This window comes from Felis catus, chromosome X (genome assembly GCF_018350175.1).
Source record: "Felis catus isolate Fca126 chromosome X, F.catus_Fca126_mat1.0, whole genome shotgun sequence".
Classification (NCBI taxonomy): domain Eukaryota; kingdom Metazoa; phylum Chordata; class Mammalia; order Carnivora; family Felidae; genus Felis; species Felis catus.
In genome coordinates, this window is record NC_058386.1 from 86,981,806 (window position 1) to 87,001,493 (window position 19,688).

General features: G+C 38.1%; 1 protein-coding gene across 2 annotated transcripts in view; it reads right to left on the reverse strand.

The window, feature by feature from the left end:
- NUP62CL (nucleoporin 62 C-terminal like) overlaps positions 1 to 19,688 on the reverse strand; it is an 80,591-nt gene that overhangs the window by 25,276 nt on the left and 35,627 nt on the right. For both annotated transcript variants that reach the window (XM_006943898.5, XM_011279405.4), the window contains 5 exons: positions 14,105 to 14,264; positions 4,820 to 4,970; positions 4,515 to 4,564; positions 4,242 to 4,376; positions 2,400 to 2,511 (listed from right to left, as the gene is read on the reverse strand). In XM_006943898.5, the coding sequence (XP_006943960.1) occupies positions 2,400 to 2,511; positions 4,242 to 4,376; positions 4,515 to 4,564; positions 4,820 to 4,970; positions 14,105 to 14,264 (608 nt within the window). The remainder of the gene's footprint in view (positions 1 to 2,399; positions 2,512 to 4,241; positions 4,377 to 4,514; positions 4,565 to 4,819; positions 4,971 to 14,104; positions 14,265 to 19,688) is intronic.

The following is a 19,688-nucleotide window of genomic DNA, read 5'->3' on the forward strand; positions in this document are numbered from 1 at the left end:
GACTATTGTAGTAAAGTCCAGGATATAATAGGAAGAAATGAAAATGTTACACCTAAAAGAACAGTATGTAGTGAAAGTAGCAAATTTAGTGTGTTTTAACATAACAAATAGAAATACAACTTGTACTAGGAACAATGAATTTTTTAAATTTTTTAACATTTATTTATTATTGAGAGACAGAGAGAGACAGAGCATGAGCATGGCAGGGGCAGAGAGAGGAGGAGACACAGAATCAGAAGCAGGCTCCAGGCTCTGAGCTGTCAGCACAAACCTGATGCGGGGCTTGAACTCACAAACCAAGAGATCATGACCTGAGCTGACCAACTGAACCACCCAGGCACCACAATGAGATTTTTTTTAATGTTTGTTTATTTTTGAGAGAGTGCATGTGGGGGAGGGTGAGTGAGAGGGGTATGAAGGATCTGAAGCGGGCTCTGTGTCAACAGCAGGGAGCCTAAGGTGGGGCTTGAACTCACAAGTGGCAAGATCATGACCTGAGCCGAAGTCGGCTACTCAACCTACTGAGCCACCCGGGAAAAATGAGTTTTTGTAAGACAATGTGACTGAATACCATTTGCCGAAATATGGATTTACTTAATAAAAATTTCAGGTATTAGGTTTTCCCTCCCATCCCCAACCCCCCAAAAAGTAAAAACAAAGGTAAATCCCATCATTGTGAACATTGTTAAATATCGTTGCTATCTTTCTACCCTGGTGTATGGCCCACGGTAAAGGAGCTCTGTTGATCTAGTTATAATAAATTATCTGCAAGAATGTTATTGTTCAGCAAATGTTTTCTCTGCTTCTTGTCCAATGATCTATGCTATCTGAGAAAAGAGATGAATTGTTGCTGATCTCTTGCTTCTTTTGTCCTACTATCAAGCAGCAATTATCTTTAATTCACTCATCTTAAATATCTCAATCACCCTTGCCAGGAAAAACAAAAACAAAAGACTCACACCATTTACTCCCTGCCACCAAAATAAAGTAAAACAAGGCTAAGTAAACAAAAAGGATAAGGATAAGATTACAGGCCCCTTTTACTTGCTCTGTTCAGAAACTTCTAGTATTTTAATTTAACAGAGAGACTAGACAGCAGGTCGGCCTCATGAGTAAATCTGCATGTATTTGTCTATGCATAAAAATTCTTTTATAAAATAATTTTGGATTTTATAATGATAATGGTGACCTAATAGGTCATAAAAAGAAAACTTATTTTCTGTCAACTTGCGATCATCTATGTGAACACAAGGAGACGGTAGCATGGATAATCCCAGTCTAATTTGTATTTGTCTTTGTTCAATTTTAGATTCACCCAAAGTAGAGAATGGCATAATTTTTATAGTTAGAGGGTACTTCAAGATCATTTGGTCCACCCTTGACATTTTGCAAAAGAAGGAGCTAAGATCCAGAGATTAAGTGACTTAAATAAAATTCTAATGCTTTCCTAAACTATGCCATGCTGTCTCTTTATAATTAAAAAAGTTAGTAATGTGTACATAGATAAAGAACTATCTGTATGATTGGACAAAGAGCTTACTAAAGAATAATCACAATATACTGTATATCCTTTGTCCTCACCTGCCCAGATCCTGGTCCCACTCCGAATTATAATCAACAGATAGAAAGTACAATAGGAGTTCCCACAATGGAAGATTCCTCTTACCATTACTGCCATAGAGTGGGAGGGGGAAAAAGAACTTCATTTAGTTGCTATGACAATAGGGAAAGGTAGAGGAAATAAGCTCTTTAATTGGAGCACAGATAAAGGAAACAATCCTTTCTCATGGCCAAATTAATTCAAAACATCTCAATTCTCTAATTGGAGGCTCAGCTTTATTTTCCCATGCTAAAATACACTTACATTATAAGTGAAGTAGGATTCTATGAGGTAGACAGAAACGTAATGACCACATCAAACAAAAGTTCTATGGAAAAATATATTTTAAGACTCAAATGGCTGACTTATCAAACTTTTGAGATAGATCCCAGTTATAAATTAAGGATGGCCTGGATATACCTAATAAACTCAAACATATAAACTCACAATTATATGAACACATAGAAAAAGGAAGAATGAGTTAGCCAATGAGTAAGTTGACAGAAAAAGTAAGTACAGGGACATATTTAGCTGTGTGAAGAGCAGGGAGAAAACCCTGAAAATTTAAGGAGGAAAGTCATTTTTTTTTTACCCTCCTAGGAATAATCACACAAAAAAGTCATAACTTTTTCTGCTCATAAATATTTCCTGCCCCACTAACTACACCCCAAAGTTCAGATCAACAAAGGCAGGTAAGGAACACAAGAGGACAGGACAAGGTGACTAGCTAGAGGAACCCACAGAAGGCTAATTTCATACTAAATCTTGCTTGTCTAAATAGATAAAGCAGTTAACGCACCCGGTCAGTGACGTCTGCAGGACTTCCGAATGTATTCAGGTTTTCAATAATGTCCTTGAGATCTTGGGCCATTCGCTTCAGCTGAGCATCTATATTTTCTGCTAATTTGTAACTGAAAAGGCAGGTAAAATAAAGAGATTAACAAGAAATGCTTTCTCTGCTACGTCTTGTTACTGACATACAAAGATGATGCTGCCAGCTGGATTTGCACCAATCCCCCCCCCTTCTAAGTAGGTCTCAGTTATGACAAATGACACATTTTTATGTAGGCAGCATTCACAACCTTATTATTACCATAGTCTAAAAAGACTCCATAGGTGAGGCCTTGTATCCATCTTGCCATTTTTATAGTCACCTATTTACTCTCTGGACAATGTTCCAGGGAGCTCTGAAGCAAAGAAACTCTTTTTAGCTCTTATAATAAATTCCTAAGACCCTTAGATACATGGGAAGTTATTTGGTGTTTACCAGTATTCAATAAGTGCTGAGAGGTCTTTAATGATTTTAAATACTAAATTCTCAAAGTAAAACCTTATATATATCCACCATTCAATAAAAGATGTTTTGAGAAATGAGATTAACAATAATTAAAGGCAGATAAACCTGTTACACATTCACAGCAAATATTAGTTGGCTAAATTCTCAAGAGTTCTACCCAAATTATTTACACACATACACACACACTTACTTAGTCAATAATATGCTTATGAATTAAAGTGGTAAGAGAGTTTTTCAATCTTAATGTGTATAAAGATTAAAGGATTCAATTAGATGTATTCATAGCTAACTATTGCCTTTCCATCCCAAAGTAGTTAAATAAAGGTAATTGGTTGCCTTGATTGTTGAAGATCTTACTAAAGATTCCATCACACTATAAATCTGACTACACAAAAACAACTGGAAAGGAACTAATGTTTCAATTATTCCCTCAAATTACAATTAGGAACCCATGGCCAAAAATGTAACTCTATATGCTTCAAAAAATGGCAGAATGCATAGAAAGCAATGCAAAAAAAAAAAAAAAAAAGATTCACAAAGGTGGAAAGACAAAGCCAGAAACAGAACTAAGGTCCATACAGATTAGCTATACTTACCATATTTAATGCGCCTACAACAAAAAGTTAATTTGCAAACCTTTAGAAAATAAGCTCAGTCTTAACTCATGAATAAGCCATTAATAAAGGTAGTCTGATTTGGTCTCAGTCTGGTTTATGTAGCACATTCAGACAAGTTTTCCTACAACACTTATTATTTGGCCTGATTACCAAATTTCAGTTGCGGAGAGATGAAGTTACAGTGGCAACACTGGTAATGTTATCAACAACAAAACTGAATCACACACAAATATATTTAGCCCAAGACACTGACAAAAATCATTCAATTTTTGAAAGCTATGCAGCCTGCCCCCAGATTAACAAATTGCCTTTAAAATAGCCAATGATTTATCACTGAAGCAATTGCATGAAAATTAGGTTTACAAGAGTCAATATAAATAGGAAACCATAAATATCTCACAATACTATGACACCACACACATAAAACTGGTATTTCTAGTTTAAGAAAAAATTTGACAAATAGAAAAACTTTACTGTGGTCATGTATAAGCTTGAGATTAATAAGTGTACACAATGCTATAAAACAAAACTGCCAGAACGATTACTTCATTTTCAAGCATCGTGAAAAGATAAACAGAAAATAGTCAAATAAGTTGAAAAATGGCAACTACAAGAACTTGTCCTTTCCTACCAATTTTTATTCCTTGTCTTTTAATTCTATTTTTTCCCTTTTTTTTTCAGTAGCTAAGTTTTTGCCCCATTGCTTGATCTTTATTCAGTTACTTACGTCTTCCTAGGCTCCGCATCTTCATGCTGCAGATAAGCAGCCCCATTCTGGTCCTTCACAAACTCCTCTAAAGGGGTCAAGAGATCTTCTAGTTCCTTCTGCTGTGACAGGATAAAATCCAATTCTTGTTCTAGCCTGAAAAAACAAGTCAACGGAAGGGCTTATGAAAAGAATTGAGAGTGGCAAAATAAAGTTGAAAAACTAGAGCAAGGGGGAAAAATGGATAAAGAAATCGATCTTTAATCTTTCAACCTAGAGAGTCTAAGGTTCTACCTTTTCTGATCCAGTTTCACTTTTTCCACTTCTCCATGCAAAGTTGTAATCTATAAATGAAAATAAGGATATGATAATGCAAATATTTGAATTTATATTTAATTTTAAAGCAATATTAATTTTCTTATGCACACTTCAAACATAGGCAATTTACTAAATCAGGGCACTCATTACATAGGAAAAGATTTGTAAGTTGATCATCAAATAGTGGAATAGAAAATTACCACAAAACACAGGTCTATACTCTTGTGTTCATCTGAAAATGTTTGTACAATACACGTAGAATAGTGAGACTATCTTCTTACCTTCTCACCATTCTCAATCAGTGTACGGTCCCAAGCATTGACCTGAGTGGCCTGGTGAAGAAAGTACCTCTCTTGATCCTCTAAATCAAGGCTCCATTCGTTTATCAGACCCTCCAGCTGACCATATGTCATCACAGGAGTTACGATTGCACTAAAAAAGAGGGATGCAAAGGGATACAGGTGTGCTTTTTTAAAAGGGCACATGCACCCCAATGTTTATAGCATCACTATCGACAACAGCCAAAGTATGGAAAGAGCCCAAATGTCCATTGACAGATGAATGGATATGTGTATATATATATATATATATATATATATATATATATATACATATATATATATATATATATACATATATATATATACACACACACACACACACACATATATGCACACAATGGAATATTACTCGGCACTCAAAAAGAATGAAACCTTGCCATCTGCAACAGTGTGGGTGGAACTAGAAGGTATTATGCTAAACGAAATTAGAGAAAGACAAATATCATATGACTTCACTCATATGTGGAATTTTTTTTTAAATTTTTTTTTTTCAACGTTTATTTATTTTTGGGACAGAGAGAGACAGAGCATGAACGGGGGAGGGGCAGACAGAGAGGGAGACACAGAATCGGAAACAGGCTCCAGGCTCTGAGCCATCAGCCCAGAGCCTGACGCAGGGCTCGAACTCACGGACTGCGAGATCGTGACCTGGCTGAAGTCGGACGCTTAACCGACTGCGCCACCCAGGCGCCCCTCATATGTGGAATTTAAGATACAAAATAGATGATCGTAAGGGAAAAGAAGCAAAAATAATATAAAAGCAGAGAGAGGGACAAAACATAAGAGACTTTTTAAAAATGTTTATTTACTTTTGAGAGAGAGAGAGAGAGAGAGGCGTGAATGGGGCAGGGACAGAGAGAGGGAGACAGAGAATCCAAAGCAGGCTCCAGGCTCCAAGCTGTCAGCACAGAGCCTGACGTGGGGCTTGAACTCACAGACTGTGAGATCATGACCTGAGCTGAAGTCGGGCGCTTAACCGACTGAGCCACCCAGGCGCCCCAAAACATAAGAAATTCTTAAATATAGAGAACAAACTGAGGGTTGGTGGAGGGGTTGTGGGTTGGGGGGATGGGCTAAATGGGTAAGGGGCATTAAGAAAGACACTTGCTGAGATAAGCACTGGGTGTTATATATAGGGGAGGAATCACTGGATCCTACTCCTGAAATCACTATTTCCCTATATGCTAATTAACTTGGATGTAAATTAAAAGAGAAAAAAAAGAGAAAAAAAAAGGGGAGCCCATTGTGGAGACGGGCTGAGAGGAAAAGGAGATTTCTTAGCAGAAGAACAAATTAAAGTCCTCAGGAAAATCTAAAAAAAAGAGGGATGCAGTATGATCATCTTTTAACTGTATTTTTTGAATGAATAACATAGGAGGACTTAGAGAAGAAAAGAGCACATGAGGAGTTTTTCAGACCTGCTCCTCAACAAAATCATCATAGCTGGTAAAGATTATTTTAAAAACAACCATTCAAAATCTTTGGAAATTATCCTAGAGGAATATGGCAAATTATAAAAGCTCTACTAAGAAATCTACTAAATCTCAGTAAGAACAGCTGAAGTCTGTGCCACACCTGCTTCCTTCCTTCCCCCTCAGCTCAGCATGATACAAGCTCCCTTCTGGGTGCATGTGGCCAAAGAGACAGGACTCCCTCTTCCCACAGCTCTTAATCAAAATGATCCATTTCCGGTCTAAGTAGTATCCACAAAACAGAGTAGGGAGCTGATCTTCCATCCTCCATTGGGCAGAACCGAACAGACCATGATTCCCCTGCCGGGTGGTATCAAATAGGCTAAGCAGGTGGCTAAGTTTCCATCCCATGACTGGTGAAACCAGGCAATGCCTTAATTCTTCTGCTGGGGCAGTGTCAGCAGGGCTAAGCAGAGAGGTAATCATCAATTCTCTGCTCGCCAGAGGCAGGTAGTGTTCTATTCCCTTCCTCTACCAGGGTCCTGTCAGCAAAGGCCAGTGACAAGCTGAATCTAAATACCCACCCAGCAGCAATCAAGACATAATAAAGACAGGGTTAGTTACCATTAGGTTCCCCCACTTGTCACTAGTGTCAGTGAGACTCAATGGGGGGGCTAAACTCTATGCCCACCTGGCATCATCACTGAGAATGAACAAAGTAATGCTAGTCTGCACTCGGCCCCCCTGCTCCCCAGAGCCTGTGTCAGTGAGGCCCAGCAGGGAACTAAGCTTCCATACCAAGCCAGCATCAAGAGGCTGAATGAAATTGGAAGACACAGAATAGTTGATATCCTGCTTCCTCACTCCTTTTGTGTCAGTGACACCCAAAAGGAAGGTGAAATTCTGTCTCCACCCTGGAGCACCTAAGTGGTTAGTCCCCCACTTCCTCTTATTTTGGGGACCCAGCGACCCATTGAGGCAATGAAGTGGTGGGACCCAGTGTCCCACCTTCTTGGGGAATGAGTCAGCAGGGCTGAGGGGGTAGCTGAACTTCCACACCACTCACGTGCATTGAGGCAGTATAAGTCAGCACCCCACTTTCACTGGGGTGGTGTGGGCAGGGTCTAGTAGGAAGCTGAAGATACAAACACACCCAACCCCTGCATTACACCCCAACAAAAGGATTACCTGATTGAAAAAAATTAAAATAGGACCTGGACTCTCCTAACATGATAGACATAATGTCCAGAATGCAACTGAAAATGGTCTGTCCTACCAAGAACCAGGAAAAATCACAACTCAAGAGAAAAAAGACAGTCCACAGGCACCGACAGCGAGAGGTGTCAGATGTTGGCATTCTCTGAAAAGAATTGTAAAGCAACCATCGAAAAATGCTCCAAACAAGCAATTATGAATTCTCTAGAAACAAAAGAAAAAGAGAAAATCTCAGCAAGGAAACTGAAGTTATAAAAAAGCAATTGAATGGAAATTATAGAATTGTAAACTAAAATAAAGGAAATAAAAAGCTCACGTGAAGGGTTTAATAGTAGAGTGAAGACGACCAAGGATAGAATCAGCAAACTTGAGAGTAGGTCAATAGAATTTTCAGAACAGCAAAGAGAAAAGAGTCACAAAAATTAAAAAAACAATCTAAAGAACCCAAAGGACAATAATTAAAGTGGTAACACTTGTATCATTGGAGTATGATAGATTAGAGAGGAAAAGACAGTATGGGACTGAAAAAGTATTCTGTAAAATAAAGATGAAAACTTCCCAAATTTGGCAAATGATATATATCTACAGATTCAAGATGCTGAGCAAACCCCAAAGTGAATAATACAAAGAAATGTGCACTAAGACACCTAATACTTAAATTTCTGAAAACTAAAGATAAAGAAAGAAAAAAATCTTGAAGGTAGCCAGAAACAGCACATTACTTAAAAGGTAATACCAATTCGAATGACAGCAGATTTCTCGTCTTAAACCATGGAGGCTAAAAGGAAGTGTCACAACATTTTTCAAGTACAGAAAGAAAAAAAAAAAAAAAAAACTGTTGACCACAACTTCTCTATCTGGTGAAAATGTCCTTCAGAAATGAAAGGAAAATAAAGATATTCCCTTGCAAGATTTTTTTGCCGCTGGCAAACCTACTCTTGAAAATTGGCTAAACTGGGGGCACCTGGGTGGTTCAGTCAGTTGAGCATCCAACTTCAGCTCAGGTTATGATCTCGCGGTTTGTGAGTTCGAGCCCCACATCAGCTCTATGCTGACAATGCAGAGCCTGCTTGGGATTCTCTCCCTCTCCTCTCTCTCTCTGCTCCTCCCCCACTCGTGCTTTCTCTCTCTCTCAAAATAAATAAATAAATAAATAAATAAATAAATAAATAAATAAATAAATGAAAAACAAAGAAAAAAGAAAACTGGCTAAACAAACAAACAAACAAAGAAATGAAAACAGAAGGCGGCTTTGGAACTTCATAAAGGAAAAAATGTCATAATGAACAAAAAGGGTAAATATAAGACTATCTTACTTCTCATGAATTTTAAAAATCATATTTGATGGCTGAAGTAAAAAATATAACACCACATAATGTGGTGTTCAGTACATGGGGGAAAAACTTGAGACAAACTTAAAAGATAAGAGTAAAGGGAGCTACATGGAATTACCAAAGTGGTAAAATGTCAACATGACTAGACGATTCTAAGTTACATATGTATACTGTAACACTTAGAGCAACTACTAAGAAAATTAGACAAAGCAATATACTCAGAAACACTATAAAAATAGAACAAGGGGCGCCTGGGTGGCTCAGTCTGTTAAGCGTCTGACTTCGGCTCAGGTCATGATCTCATGGTTCGTGAGTTCAAGCCCTACTTCAGGCTCTGTGCTGACAGCTTAGAGCCTGGAGCTTGCTTTGGATTCTGTGTCTCCTCTCTCTACCCCTCCCATGCTCATGCTCTGTCTCTCTCTCTCTCTCTCTCTCTCAAAAATGAATAAACATTAAAAAAAGAGCAAAATAGAACCCTAAAAAAGGTCTTAATATCCCACAGGGAAATTACAAAACAAAGAAAAACAAAAACAGAAGTAGCAAACAAAACACAAATAATAAAATGGCAAACTTAAGCCCAAACATACCGATAATTAGCTTAAATGTAAATGTGCTAAATATACCAACAAAAAGGCAGAAATTGGCAGAGTGGATGAAAATTATGACCCATCAATGTGCTATCCACAAGAAACTCGCTTCAAATATAAAGACACAAATAGGCTGAAAGTAAAACGATGGAAAAAGATGTACATGCAAGATTAATTTTAATGGCTATATTAATAACAGATGAAGTCAATTTAGAGCAAAGAAAATGACCAAAGAGGGACGTCGCATAATGATAAAGGAACCAAAGCACCAGGGAAGGCCAACAATCCTAAATGTGTAAGGCAACCAACAGCAGAACCTCAAAATACACAAAAGCAAAATTGATAGAGCTAAAGGGAGAAACAGACAAACCCACAATTCCTGTTGAGGACTTTAAAAAGCCACTCTCCAGACTGAAAGGAGCTTTAGAGAGGAAAGCTGCAAGGATACAGATCTGAAAATACAACAAAGCAGGATCTAATCATCATACATAAAACACTCCTCCCAATAGCAGAGAAAACAATTTCCAGGTGCCCATGGAACATTTCACCAAAAAAGACTAGATCTTCAGGGTGCGTGGGTGGCTCAGTTGGTTAAGCATCCAACTCTTGGTTTCAGCTCAGGTCATGATCTCATGGTTCATGAGTTCAAGCCTCACCTCAGGATCCTTGTTGACAATGTGGAGCCTGCTTGGGATTCTCTCTCCCCATCTCTCTCTCTGCCCCTCTCCCCACTTGCGTGCATGCATGCATATGCTCTGGCTCTCTCTCTCTTCCTCTCTTTCTCAAAATAAACATTAAAAAAAGAAAGACTGTATCTTCATCATAAAACAAACCTGAACAAATATAAAAGGACTGAAGTCATATAGAGCATGCTCTCCAACTATAATGGAATCAAAACTAGAAATTGATATAGAAAGAAAATAAAATCTCCAAGCACTTGGAAATTAAACAACATACTTCTAAATAATCTATGGGCCAAAGAGTAATTCACAAAGGTAATCTGAAAAGTAGACAGAATTGAATGAAAATAAAAGTAAAACATAATAGAGTATTTGGTACACAGCTAATGCAATGGTGAGGATATTTAGAGCATTTAATGCTTACATTAGGAAAAAAGAAAGGTCTCAAATCAATAATCTATGTTCATTACTCAAGAAACCAGAAAAAGGGCAATATGAACTCACCACAGAGGGAAAGAAATAATAAATGGTAGATATCAATGAAATTGACAATGAAAACAATAGAGAATAATCAATCAATAAAACAAAAGCTATTTTTTTAATTAAAAAAATTTGTTTAATATTTTTATTTATTTCTGAGAGAGAGAGCAAGCTTGAGTGGGAGAGGGGCAGAGAGACAGGGAGACACAGAATCTGAAGCAGGCTCCAGGCTCTGAGCTGGAGCCTGACACAGGGCTTGAACTCGTGAACCGTGAGATCATAACCTGAGCCAAAGTTGGATGCTTAACTGACTGAGCCACCCATGTGCCCCCAAAGCTACTTCTTTGGAAAAAGATGAATAAAATTGATAAAAGAAAGGTATCAACATACCAACATAAGAATTGAAAAAGCTATTAAAAGCACAAGAAGGAAATACTACAAACTTCGTACTCATAAATTTGACAACTTAGAATAACAGACCAAATGAAAACCACACACTACTAAAACTCATGAAAGATGAACAGATAACCTGAGTAGTCCTAAAAGCAGTAAAGAAATTAATTTGTAATTTAAAAGCTCCTGCAAAAGAAATATACAGGCCAAGGTTTCACTAAAGAATTCTGCCAAACATTCAATAAACACAATTTGTTACACAATTTTACACAATTCCTTCTATAAAACAGAAGAAGATACTTCTCAGATCATTTTATGTGGCTAGCATAATCCACATATCAAAACCAAAGACAAAATAAAAATGAAAGAAAACAAAACTACAGACCAGTATCTCTCAAGAACTTAATAGAAAAGTCGTCAAGCAAAATACTAGCAAACTAATCTAGAAAAGTATAAAAAAATTATACACCATGACCAAGTGGGATTTATCCTACATTTGTGAGGCTGGTTCAACATTTGAAAATCAATCAATGTGGGGCGCCTAGGTGGCTCAGTGGGTTGAGCATCTGACTTCGGCTCAAGTAATGTGAGTTTGAGCCCCGCGTCGGGTACTGTGCTGACAGCTCAGAGCCTGGAGCCTGCTTCTGATTCTATCTCCCTAGCTCTCTGCTCTGTCTCTCTCTCTCAAAATAAATAAACATTAAAAAAAATTGAAAATCAATCAATGTCATTCACCATATCATTATGCTAAAGAAGAAAAATCCTAAAATATTGTACCAATTGAGGCAGAGAAAACATTTGACACAAATATGTCCAACTGATTTTTGACAAAGATGTGAAAGCAATTCAGTGGAGGAAGCTGAAGACTCCCTTTCAACAAATGCTGTTGGAAAAATCGGATATCCACAGACAAAAAAAGAAAATGAACCTTACTCTAAACCTCACACTTTACAGAAAAATAAACGCAAAATGGATCCTGATTTAAATGTCAAACTGTAAAACTTTTAGAAAAAACTGAGAATCTTTGGGATCTAAGGTTAGGCAAAGAGTTCTTAAACTTGATATTAAAACATGGTCCATTAAAGAAAAAACTAGACCTCGTCAATAAAAGTTTTTGTTCAGCAAAACTCCCGGTTAAAAAGATGAAAAGGCAAGTTACAGAGTTAGAGAAAATATTTATAAACTACAAATCTGAAAAAAAAACTGAATCTAGAATGTAAAAAAACTCTCAATACTTGAAAATAAAAAAAGAAATTCAAGTAGAAAATGGACAAGACATGACATGAACAGACACATCATCAAAGACAGACATGCTGATGGCAGAGAAACACATGAAAAGATGTTCAACATCACCAGTCGTCAGGGAAATGCAAATTGAAACTGCAACGAGATATTATTTCACATCTATTAGAAGGGCTAAAATAAAAAAATAGTGACAACATCAGATCCTGGTGATAATGCAGACAAGCTGGGTCCCTTACACATTGCTGTTCGGTGTATAAGATGGCACAGCCACTCCGGAAAAGAACTTGGCAATATATTAAAAAACACACGCACACACACACACACAACAACCACACCACTCAGTAATTGCACTCTGGGCATTGATCCCAGAGAAATGAGACTTACACTCACAAGAAAAAACCTGTACACAAATGTTCCTCACAGCTTTATTTATAACTGCCAGAAACCGGAAACAACCTAGGTGTCCATCAACAAGTGAATAGTTCAATTATAGTTCATCCACAATACCATGGACTACTTCTCAGAAATAAAAAGGAAGAAAGTACTGATACACATGACAACCTTATCTTAAGGAATTATGACTGGAAAAACAAAACAATCCTTAAAGATCACATAATATACAATTCATTTGTATAACATTTCTTTAAATGTCAAGGTTATAGAAATGGAGAACAGATTCCTCATTGCACAGGGTCACGAAAAGGAGGGGAAGGTAGTGAGTGTGGCTATAAAAGGGCAACAGGAAGGATCCTTGTGCTGATGGAACTGTTCTATACCTTGACTATATCAATGCCAATATCCTGGATGTGATACTGTACCTCTAGCATAGCAAGATGTTATTATCGGGGCATACTAGGTAAAGGACACAAAGAATTTTTTGTATTCTTGCCTAGAAGTACATGTGAATCTACAGTGGTCTCCAAATAAAAATTTAATTTAAAAACCCAAACAAGGGGTGCCTGGGTAGCTCAGTTGGTTAAGCATCCCACTCTTGGTTTTGGCTCTGATCATGATCTCATGGTTTGTGAGTTCGAGCCCCACATTGGGCTCCGTGCTGACAGTGCAGAGCCTGCTTGCGATTCTCTCTTTCTCTCTCTCTCCCTTTCTCTCTCTCTGCCCCTCCCCCACTCACTCTGTCTCTCTCTTTCTCAAAAATAAATAAACTTTAAAAAAGTAATAAAAAATAGGGGCGCCTGGGTGGCTCAGTCAGTTGAGCATTTGACTTCAGCTCAGGTCATGATCTTGCGGTCCGTGAGTTCGAGCCCCGTGTCGGGCTCTGTGCTGACAGCTCAGAGCCTGGAGCCTGTTTCAGATTCTGTGTCTCCCTCCCTCTCTCTCTGACCTTCCCCCGTTCATGCTCTGTCTCAAAAATAAATAAACGTTAAAAAAAATTAAAAAACCCCAAACAGTTAGAAAGGGACATGGTATAGATTCTAAGATTATAGGCTCTGGAACTCAACTGGCTGAATTTTAATCCTGGCTCAACCATTATCAAGTGTACAACCAGGGGCAGATTATAAAATTTGTATGTGCTCCAGTTTTCTCATCTATAAAATGGGAACAAAATAGTGCCTACCTCATAGGGTTATTGGGAAGATTAAATGATATGATGTTTGTAAAGCATTGCTAAATATTTAGTAATTGCACAACAAATGTTAGCTATTATTAGTAATAGCAATAATAGTATTATAATGGTAATAAGACAAAGGCAAGCTGTTAATTGTTCAATTTACGAAGCTACAGAAATCCTTTATCTGCTCCTTTGACGGAGTCATTTACCTAAAATTCAAACACTATTCTACAGCTATATAAGCAAACTATACTTTGTACATGATAAATAAAATGAAATTCACACAAATTTTCAAATAAACAGGCTTACTTAACAGTCGAAGTAAAAGGTATGGAATTAATACCGACTGGAACAATGCTATTAATCCCAGCTGATGCCAGTGATCTTAGATTCAAAGTAAAGCCACTGGTGGTTGTGGTAGTCGTAGTGGTAGTAGTGACAGTGGTGGTCGTCGTTGTTGATGCTGTAGCTGGAAAATAAAATGTGTGTTATCAAGAAATGAGAGACTTACTTAGTCCTTGATCATTCAGGATAAAAACTATAGAAGCATTTATTTTTATTTATTAATTTTTTAAATTTTTTATTTTATTTTCAAGAGCAAGAGAGACAGAGCACGAGCAAGGGAAGGCAGAGAGAGGGGGAGACACAGAATCCAAAGCAGGCTCCAGGCTGTGAGCTAGTCTGCAAAGAGCCTGACGCGGGGCCCAAAGTCACGAACCTCAAGATCATGACCTGAGCCGAAGTCGAATGCTCAACCGACTCAGCCACCCAGGGGCCCCATTTTTTTATTTAAAAAAAATTTTTTTTATTTATTTTTGAGAGAGAGGCACAGAGTGTGAGCAGGGGAGGGGCAGAGAGAGAGGGAGACACAGAATTGGAAGCAGGCTCCAGGCTCCAAGCTGTCAGCACAGAGCCTGACGCAGGGCTCGAACTTGGGAACCACGAGATCATGACCTAGGCCTAAGTTGGACCCTTAGTCAACTGAGCCACACAGGTGCCCCTACAGAAGCATTTTTTTTAAATGTGAATTTGAACTCAAAGTTGTATGGATTTGCACTTAACATTGTTATAGTATGAAGTGATATACAGCAGGCCAGATATCTGGGTTAACTCTTCTGCCAAAAATTAAAAATCCTGGATATATTTGTAGAAAAATAAAATTTACAACTTAACCAGACCTGTAACCATTAAAGAAATTGAATCAATCCTCAAAGCTCTTCCCATAAAAAAACCTTCCAGACCCAGATGACTTCGCTGGCAAATTCTACTAAACTTGCAAGGAAAGAATAATTGCAATCTTATACAAACTCTGTACATCTATACTTTTGTATACTTACATGAACAGATCTGTGTAATTAATTCCTAGAAATGAAATTGCTGGATCAAAGGGTCAGCATGCCATAAGTTTTAATATATCTTGCCAAACTGCCCAACCAAAAAGATTTTGCCAATTTACATTTCTATCAATAGGGGAGAGCACCTGTTTCTCTACATTATAGCCCATACTAGGCATATATCTTTGCCAGTCTAATAAATAAAAGTCTCTCAAAGTTTCATCTACAGCCCAGACCTCACTTCTATGTGTCTTTTCCTATTGCACCCCTACTAGAATTCCCAGCCCTCTCTAGATGAAATCCTCAATATACTTCATGGCCTAACTCAAATTCTTCCTTCCTGGTATTTGTCACCCACTTCTCTTCCACTCCACCATTATCCCTTAGTTTTCTGAAACTTCTATAGCACTTTTGGTTTTTCCTACACACTGAGCACTTAAAGAACAATTCACAGAAAACTGTGCCTGGTGGGACCTGCTTTTCTTCTTTTTGGTTCTCTGTATTTTCAAATGTTCTCAGTAATTAATAGATGATGGTTCTGTAACAAGAAATTTGTTATAAAAATATATTATAACACATGTACACAATTGTTTGTTTTACATTAGCCCTGCTTTCCCAATTAGCAGTATTTTCAGGTTAGTGGCCGTATTAGATAAATACATAAATCATGGTGCCTGCCAAAATATTCACAGCCTATACTGAGGGGAACTGGCCTACTCTGTTCCTGCTGAGGGGCCAAGCTCAGATATTCCTTCTTTATTCCAAGAATTCTGTCCTTTGCTCCTGATTCACAGTCAATTGGGACAAGGGTGGGCATCCGAAGTATGGTATCCATTCCATATACTACTGGCAGCTTATACAAGGGTCTGGCATAGAAAACTCTAGCCAAGCAAGGATAAAATAGGTCAGCATCTCATTTTCAAAAATTTATAACTATAGAAAGAATCAGACTATAGGTAGAAATATGGAAATATTTCCAAAAATATGGAAAGAATCAGACTTTAAGCAGAAATTTGGAAGTATTTCCAAAAGTGTAGAAAAAAATCAGACAATAGGCAGAGGCGGATTGAAAGAACCTACAGAGGTCACACATGAAGTAGAATTAAGGAGTCTGAGCAAGCCAAAATTAAGAATAAGCTAAAATTGGGGTGCCTGAGTGGCTCAGTCAGTTAAGCGTCCAACTTCGGCTCAGGTCACGATCTCGTGGTTCATGAGTTCGAGCCCCGCGTCAGGCTCCATGCTGGCAGCTCAGAGCCTGGAACCTGCTTTGGATTCTGTGTCTCCCTCTCTCTCTCTGCCCTCCCATGCTTGTGCTCTGTCTCCCTCTCTCTCTCAAAAATAAACATTAAAAAATATTAAAAGGATAAGCTAAAATTGTAAGGTAGAAAAAGAGGTAAGGAAACCAATGGAAAGTTTAAAAAAGTAAGGGTAGACTAAGGGAGAAGAGCTGAATTATGTTTATGCAACAGATTCAGGGGGTCCCTAAAAGTTGCCTCTAGAACAACTCTTAAATTCTGATTTCTTTCAAGTTCAGTGCCAGGACAATACCTGTGTTAGATTTCTAAAAGATTCCATTTCCCTTTTGGCCACAAGAAATCTTAAAATAATTTCCCCATTTTTTGTGTTAGCCTTTCTGAGGGTGGAATGAACACCACAAGGAAAGACCATATCCAGTCACAAAGGATCCCTGGGGTCACTTATCACTCCAAACACTTGAGAAGATTACAGACTGGATCCCATGTGGCATTCTTTACAATCATATGTCATCATAATTTTCACCTGAGTATAAAAATCTTATCTGAAAAGAAATCCTTCCCCAGAAATACTGAAACTTAATGACACTATCAAGACCCCTCCTGTATTGATTAGTTCAAACAGAAAAACAGAAAAGCAATTAAGAAAAAGAAAGAGTCCTTTTTATAAAGCTTTTCTTCACCCAAAGATTTTTTTCAAAAAAAAAATAGTAATCTGTTTTGGGGCACCTGGGTGGCTCAGTCGGTGAAGTGTCTGACCTCAGCTCAGGTCATGATCTCACGGTTTGTGGGTTCAAGCCCCACGTCGGGCTCTGTGCTGACAGCCTACTTCGGATTCTTTGTCTCCCTTTTTCTCTGCCCCTTCCCTGCTCATGCTGTCTCTCTCTCTCAGAAAAAATAAATAAGCATTAAAGAAAGTAATCTGTATTTCCTGACATGGACAGATGTGCAAAGATGATATATAAGAAAAATAATTGTAGGATTATGTGTGTGTGTGCGTAATTATCCCATTTTTGCAAAACAAATAAATTCAATGTGTGTTTGTATGTGTTTGGAAAAAAAGGCTGGAAAGATAACTACCAAACCATCCTTTCTAGAGACAGTGATGTATGTACACACACACACACACACACACACACACACACACATACATGTGTGTGTATGATTTTTATAAAAAGAAAAGCAAGCATCATCACTATCAAAATATCTCCACAAAGATGTTGAGTGATACCTTCAGGAAATTAATACCTGTCAGCCTAAACATAAAAGCATCCTGAGTCACAAAAAAAATGGTATGATTATTTTAACCTTTTAAGACAGTATTTATCTTTGTTCCTTAGCTTTTATGGTATTTTTTTTTATTTTAATTTTTTTTTCAACGTTTATTTTTTGGGGGACAGAGAGAGACAGAGCATGAACAGGGGCGGGGCAGAGAGAGAGGGAGACACAGAATCGGAAACAGGCTCCAGGCTCTGAGCCATCAGCCCAGAGCCTGACGCGGGGCTCGAACTCACAGACCGGGAGATAGTGACCTGGCTGAAGTTGGATGCTTAACCGACTGCGCCACCCAGGCGCCCCTTTTATGGTATTTTTAAAAGGTATAAATTAGCTCTGGCATAGAAGATAATACTCAAATGCCAACAGTATTTCAATTCATACACAAAAAAGCAATGGATTTGAGAATGAAAGTTCCATCACAGTCTGATTTTGTAGGTTATGACTTTGGTCTAAACTAAATGCAGCCATCTTTACATTATCTGTGTAGTAAAAGGGAAGCACAGTTCTATAAATACTAAGACATAACTGCCTATCACATTTGTATTTAAATAAATCTCATTCTGATGTTCTTAAAGATGGTTATATAAAATAGTGAAAAGATCCTTTAAAACATCCTACTATCTGATTTTTCTATCCAAACAAACATTTTCCATACAAAAGATAAGACTGATAAAAAGCAAGCTTTCTTGGGGCACCTGGGTGGTTCAGTCAGTTGAGCATCCGACTCTTGGTTTCCGCTCAGGTCATGGTCTCACGGTTCATGGGTTCGAGCCCCATGCTGGGCTCTGTGTGCTGACAGCATGGAGCCTGCTTGGGATTTTCTCTCACTCTCTCTCTCTCTCTCTCTCTCTGTCCCTCCCCTGCTCATGCTGTGTGCTGGTTTTCTCTCTCTCTCTCAAAATTAAAAAAAAAAAACTTAAAAGAGTTATTATTTTAAAAAAAGCAAGCTTCTCTTAAAACTTGCTGATTATACCTAGGGCAGAGAATAATGCCAAATGGCTATAAATTTGCAGACACAGACACTTGAAAGCTGCCCTACAAGGCTGATCTGTGAGGTGAAAAGTCTGAGCAAGTAAATATGCTTAGGGAGAAGGAATGGTAAGTAGGGGGAAAAACTAACTCTGGGTTAAGGGTGTCAAGTTGAGACATCTGATGGGGAGATGGGCATATAAGGTAATGGTAGATGCAATGGCAATAGGGGTGGGTTAGGAGCAAAGGTACCAGTTTGCAGGAAGGAATCTGAGACCTAGCTAGGGAGGGGGTGAGTTATGGCCGGGTCCTCAAAGCACATGCAAATTCATATTTCAGTGACTCTACCCATGGCTGAAAGAATCAGTTCTTTGTTCAGCATTTTAAAGGGGGAAATTATGGGTTATGTTATTTGCAAATATGGTAACTTTTAAAGTTCTCAAGACACACCCTTCACAACTCTTATAGGTTGGCTAGTTGCCTAGTATACAGTAGAAACTCAGGTAGGTATCAGTCATGCAAAAGAATAAATAGATGGTGGACCTCTCTGGTTAGGAATAATTTCTTTAAATTTAAAAGAGATTGACTTTTAATTTATGCCAGGTTTGAAGAAAGAATCGTTCAGCCTCAAGTAAACTTTTTAAAAAAATTTTTTTGAATGAGCACAAGTGGGGGAGGTGCAGAAAGAGAGTGGGGACAGAGGATCTGAAGCGGGCTCCATGCTGAAAGCAGCGAGCCGGATGTGGGGCTCAAATTCATGAACTATGAGATCATGACCTGCACCGCAGTTAGATGCTCAACCAACTGAGCCACCCAGGTGCACCTCAAATAAACTTTTAAAATAAGACAAGTAAAAGTTTCCTAAAATGGAGTCTGACTTAAATGGTAGGTTTAAGTAGCAACTGACTCCTAGCCACCCCGCTCACTATAAGGCAACGACTGGCCAAGTTCTCTTCAACCTACAACCTAACTGGCTCCTAACTGGCAGAAATAAATTTAGGATGGAAACTCTTGTAATCAGCTTTAGGATAGGGTCAACTTTAATGCAGGTCAAAACTT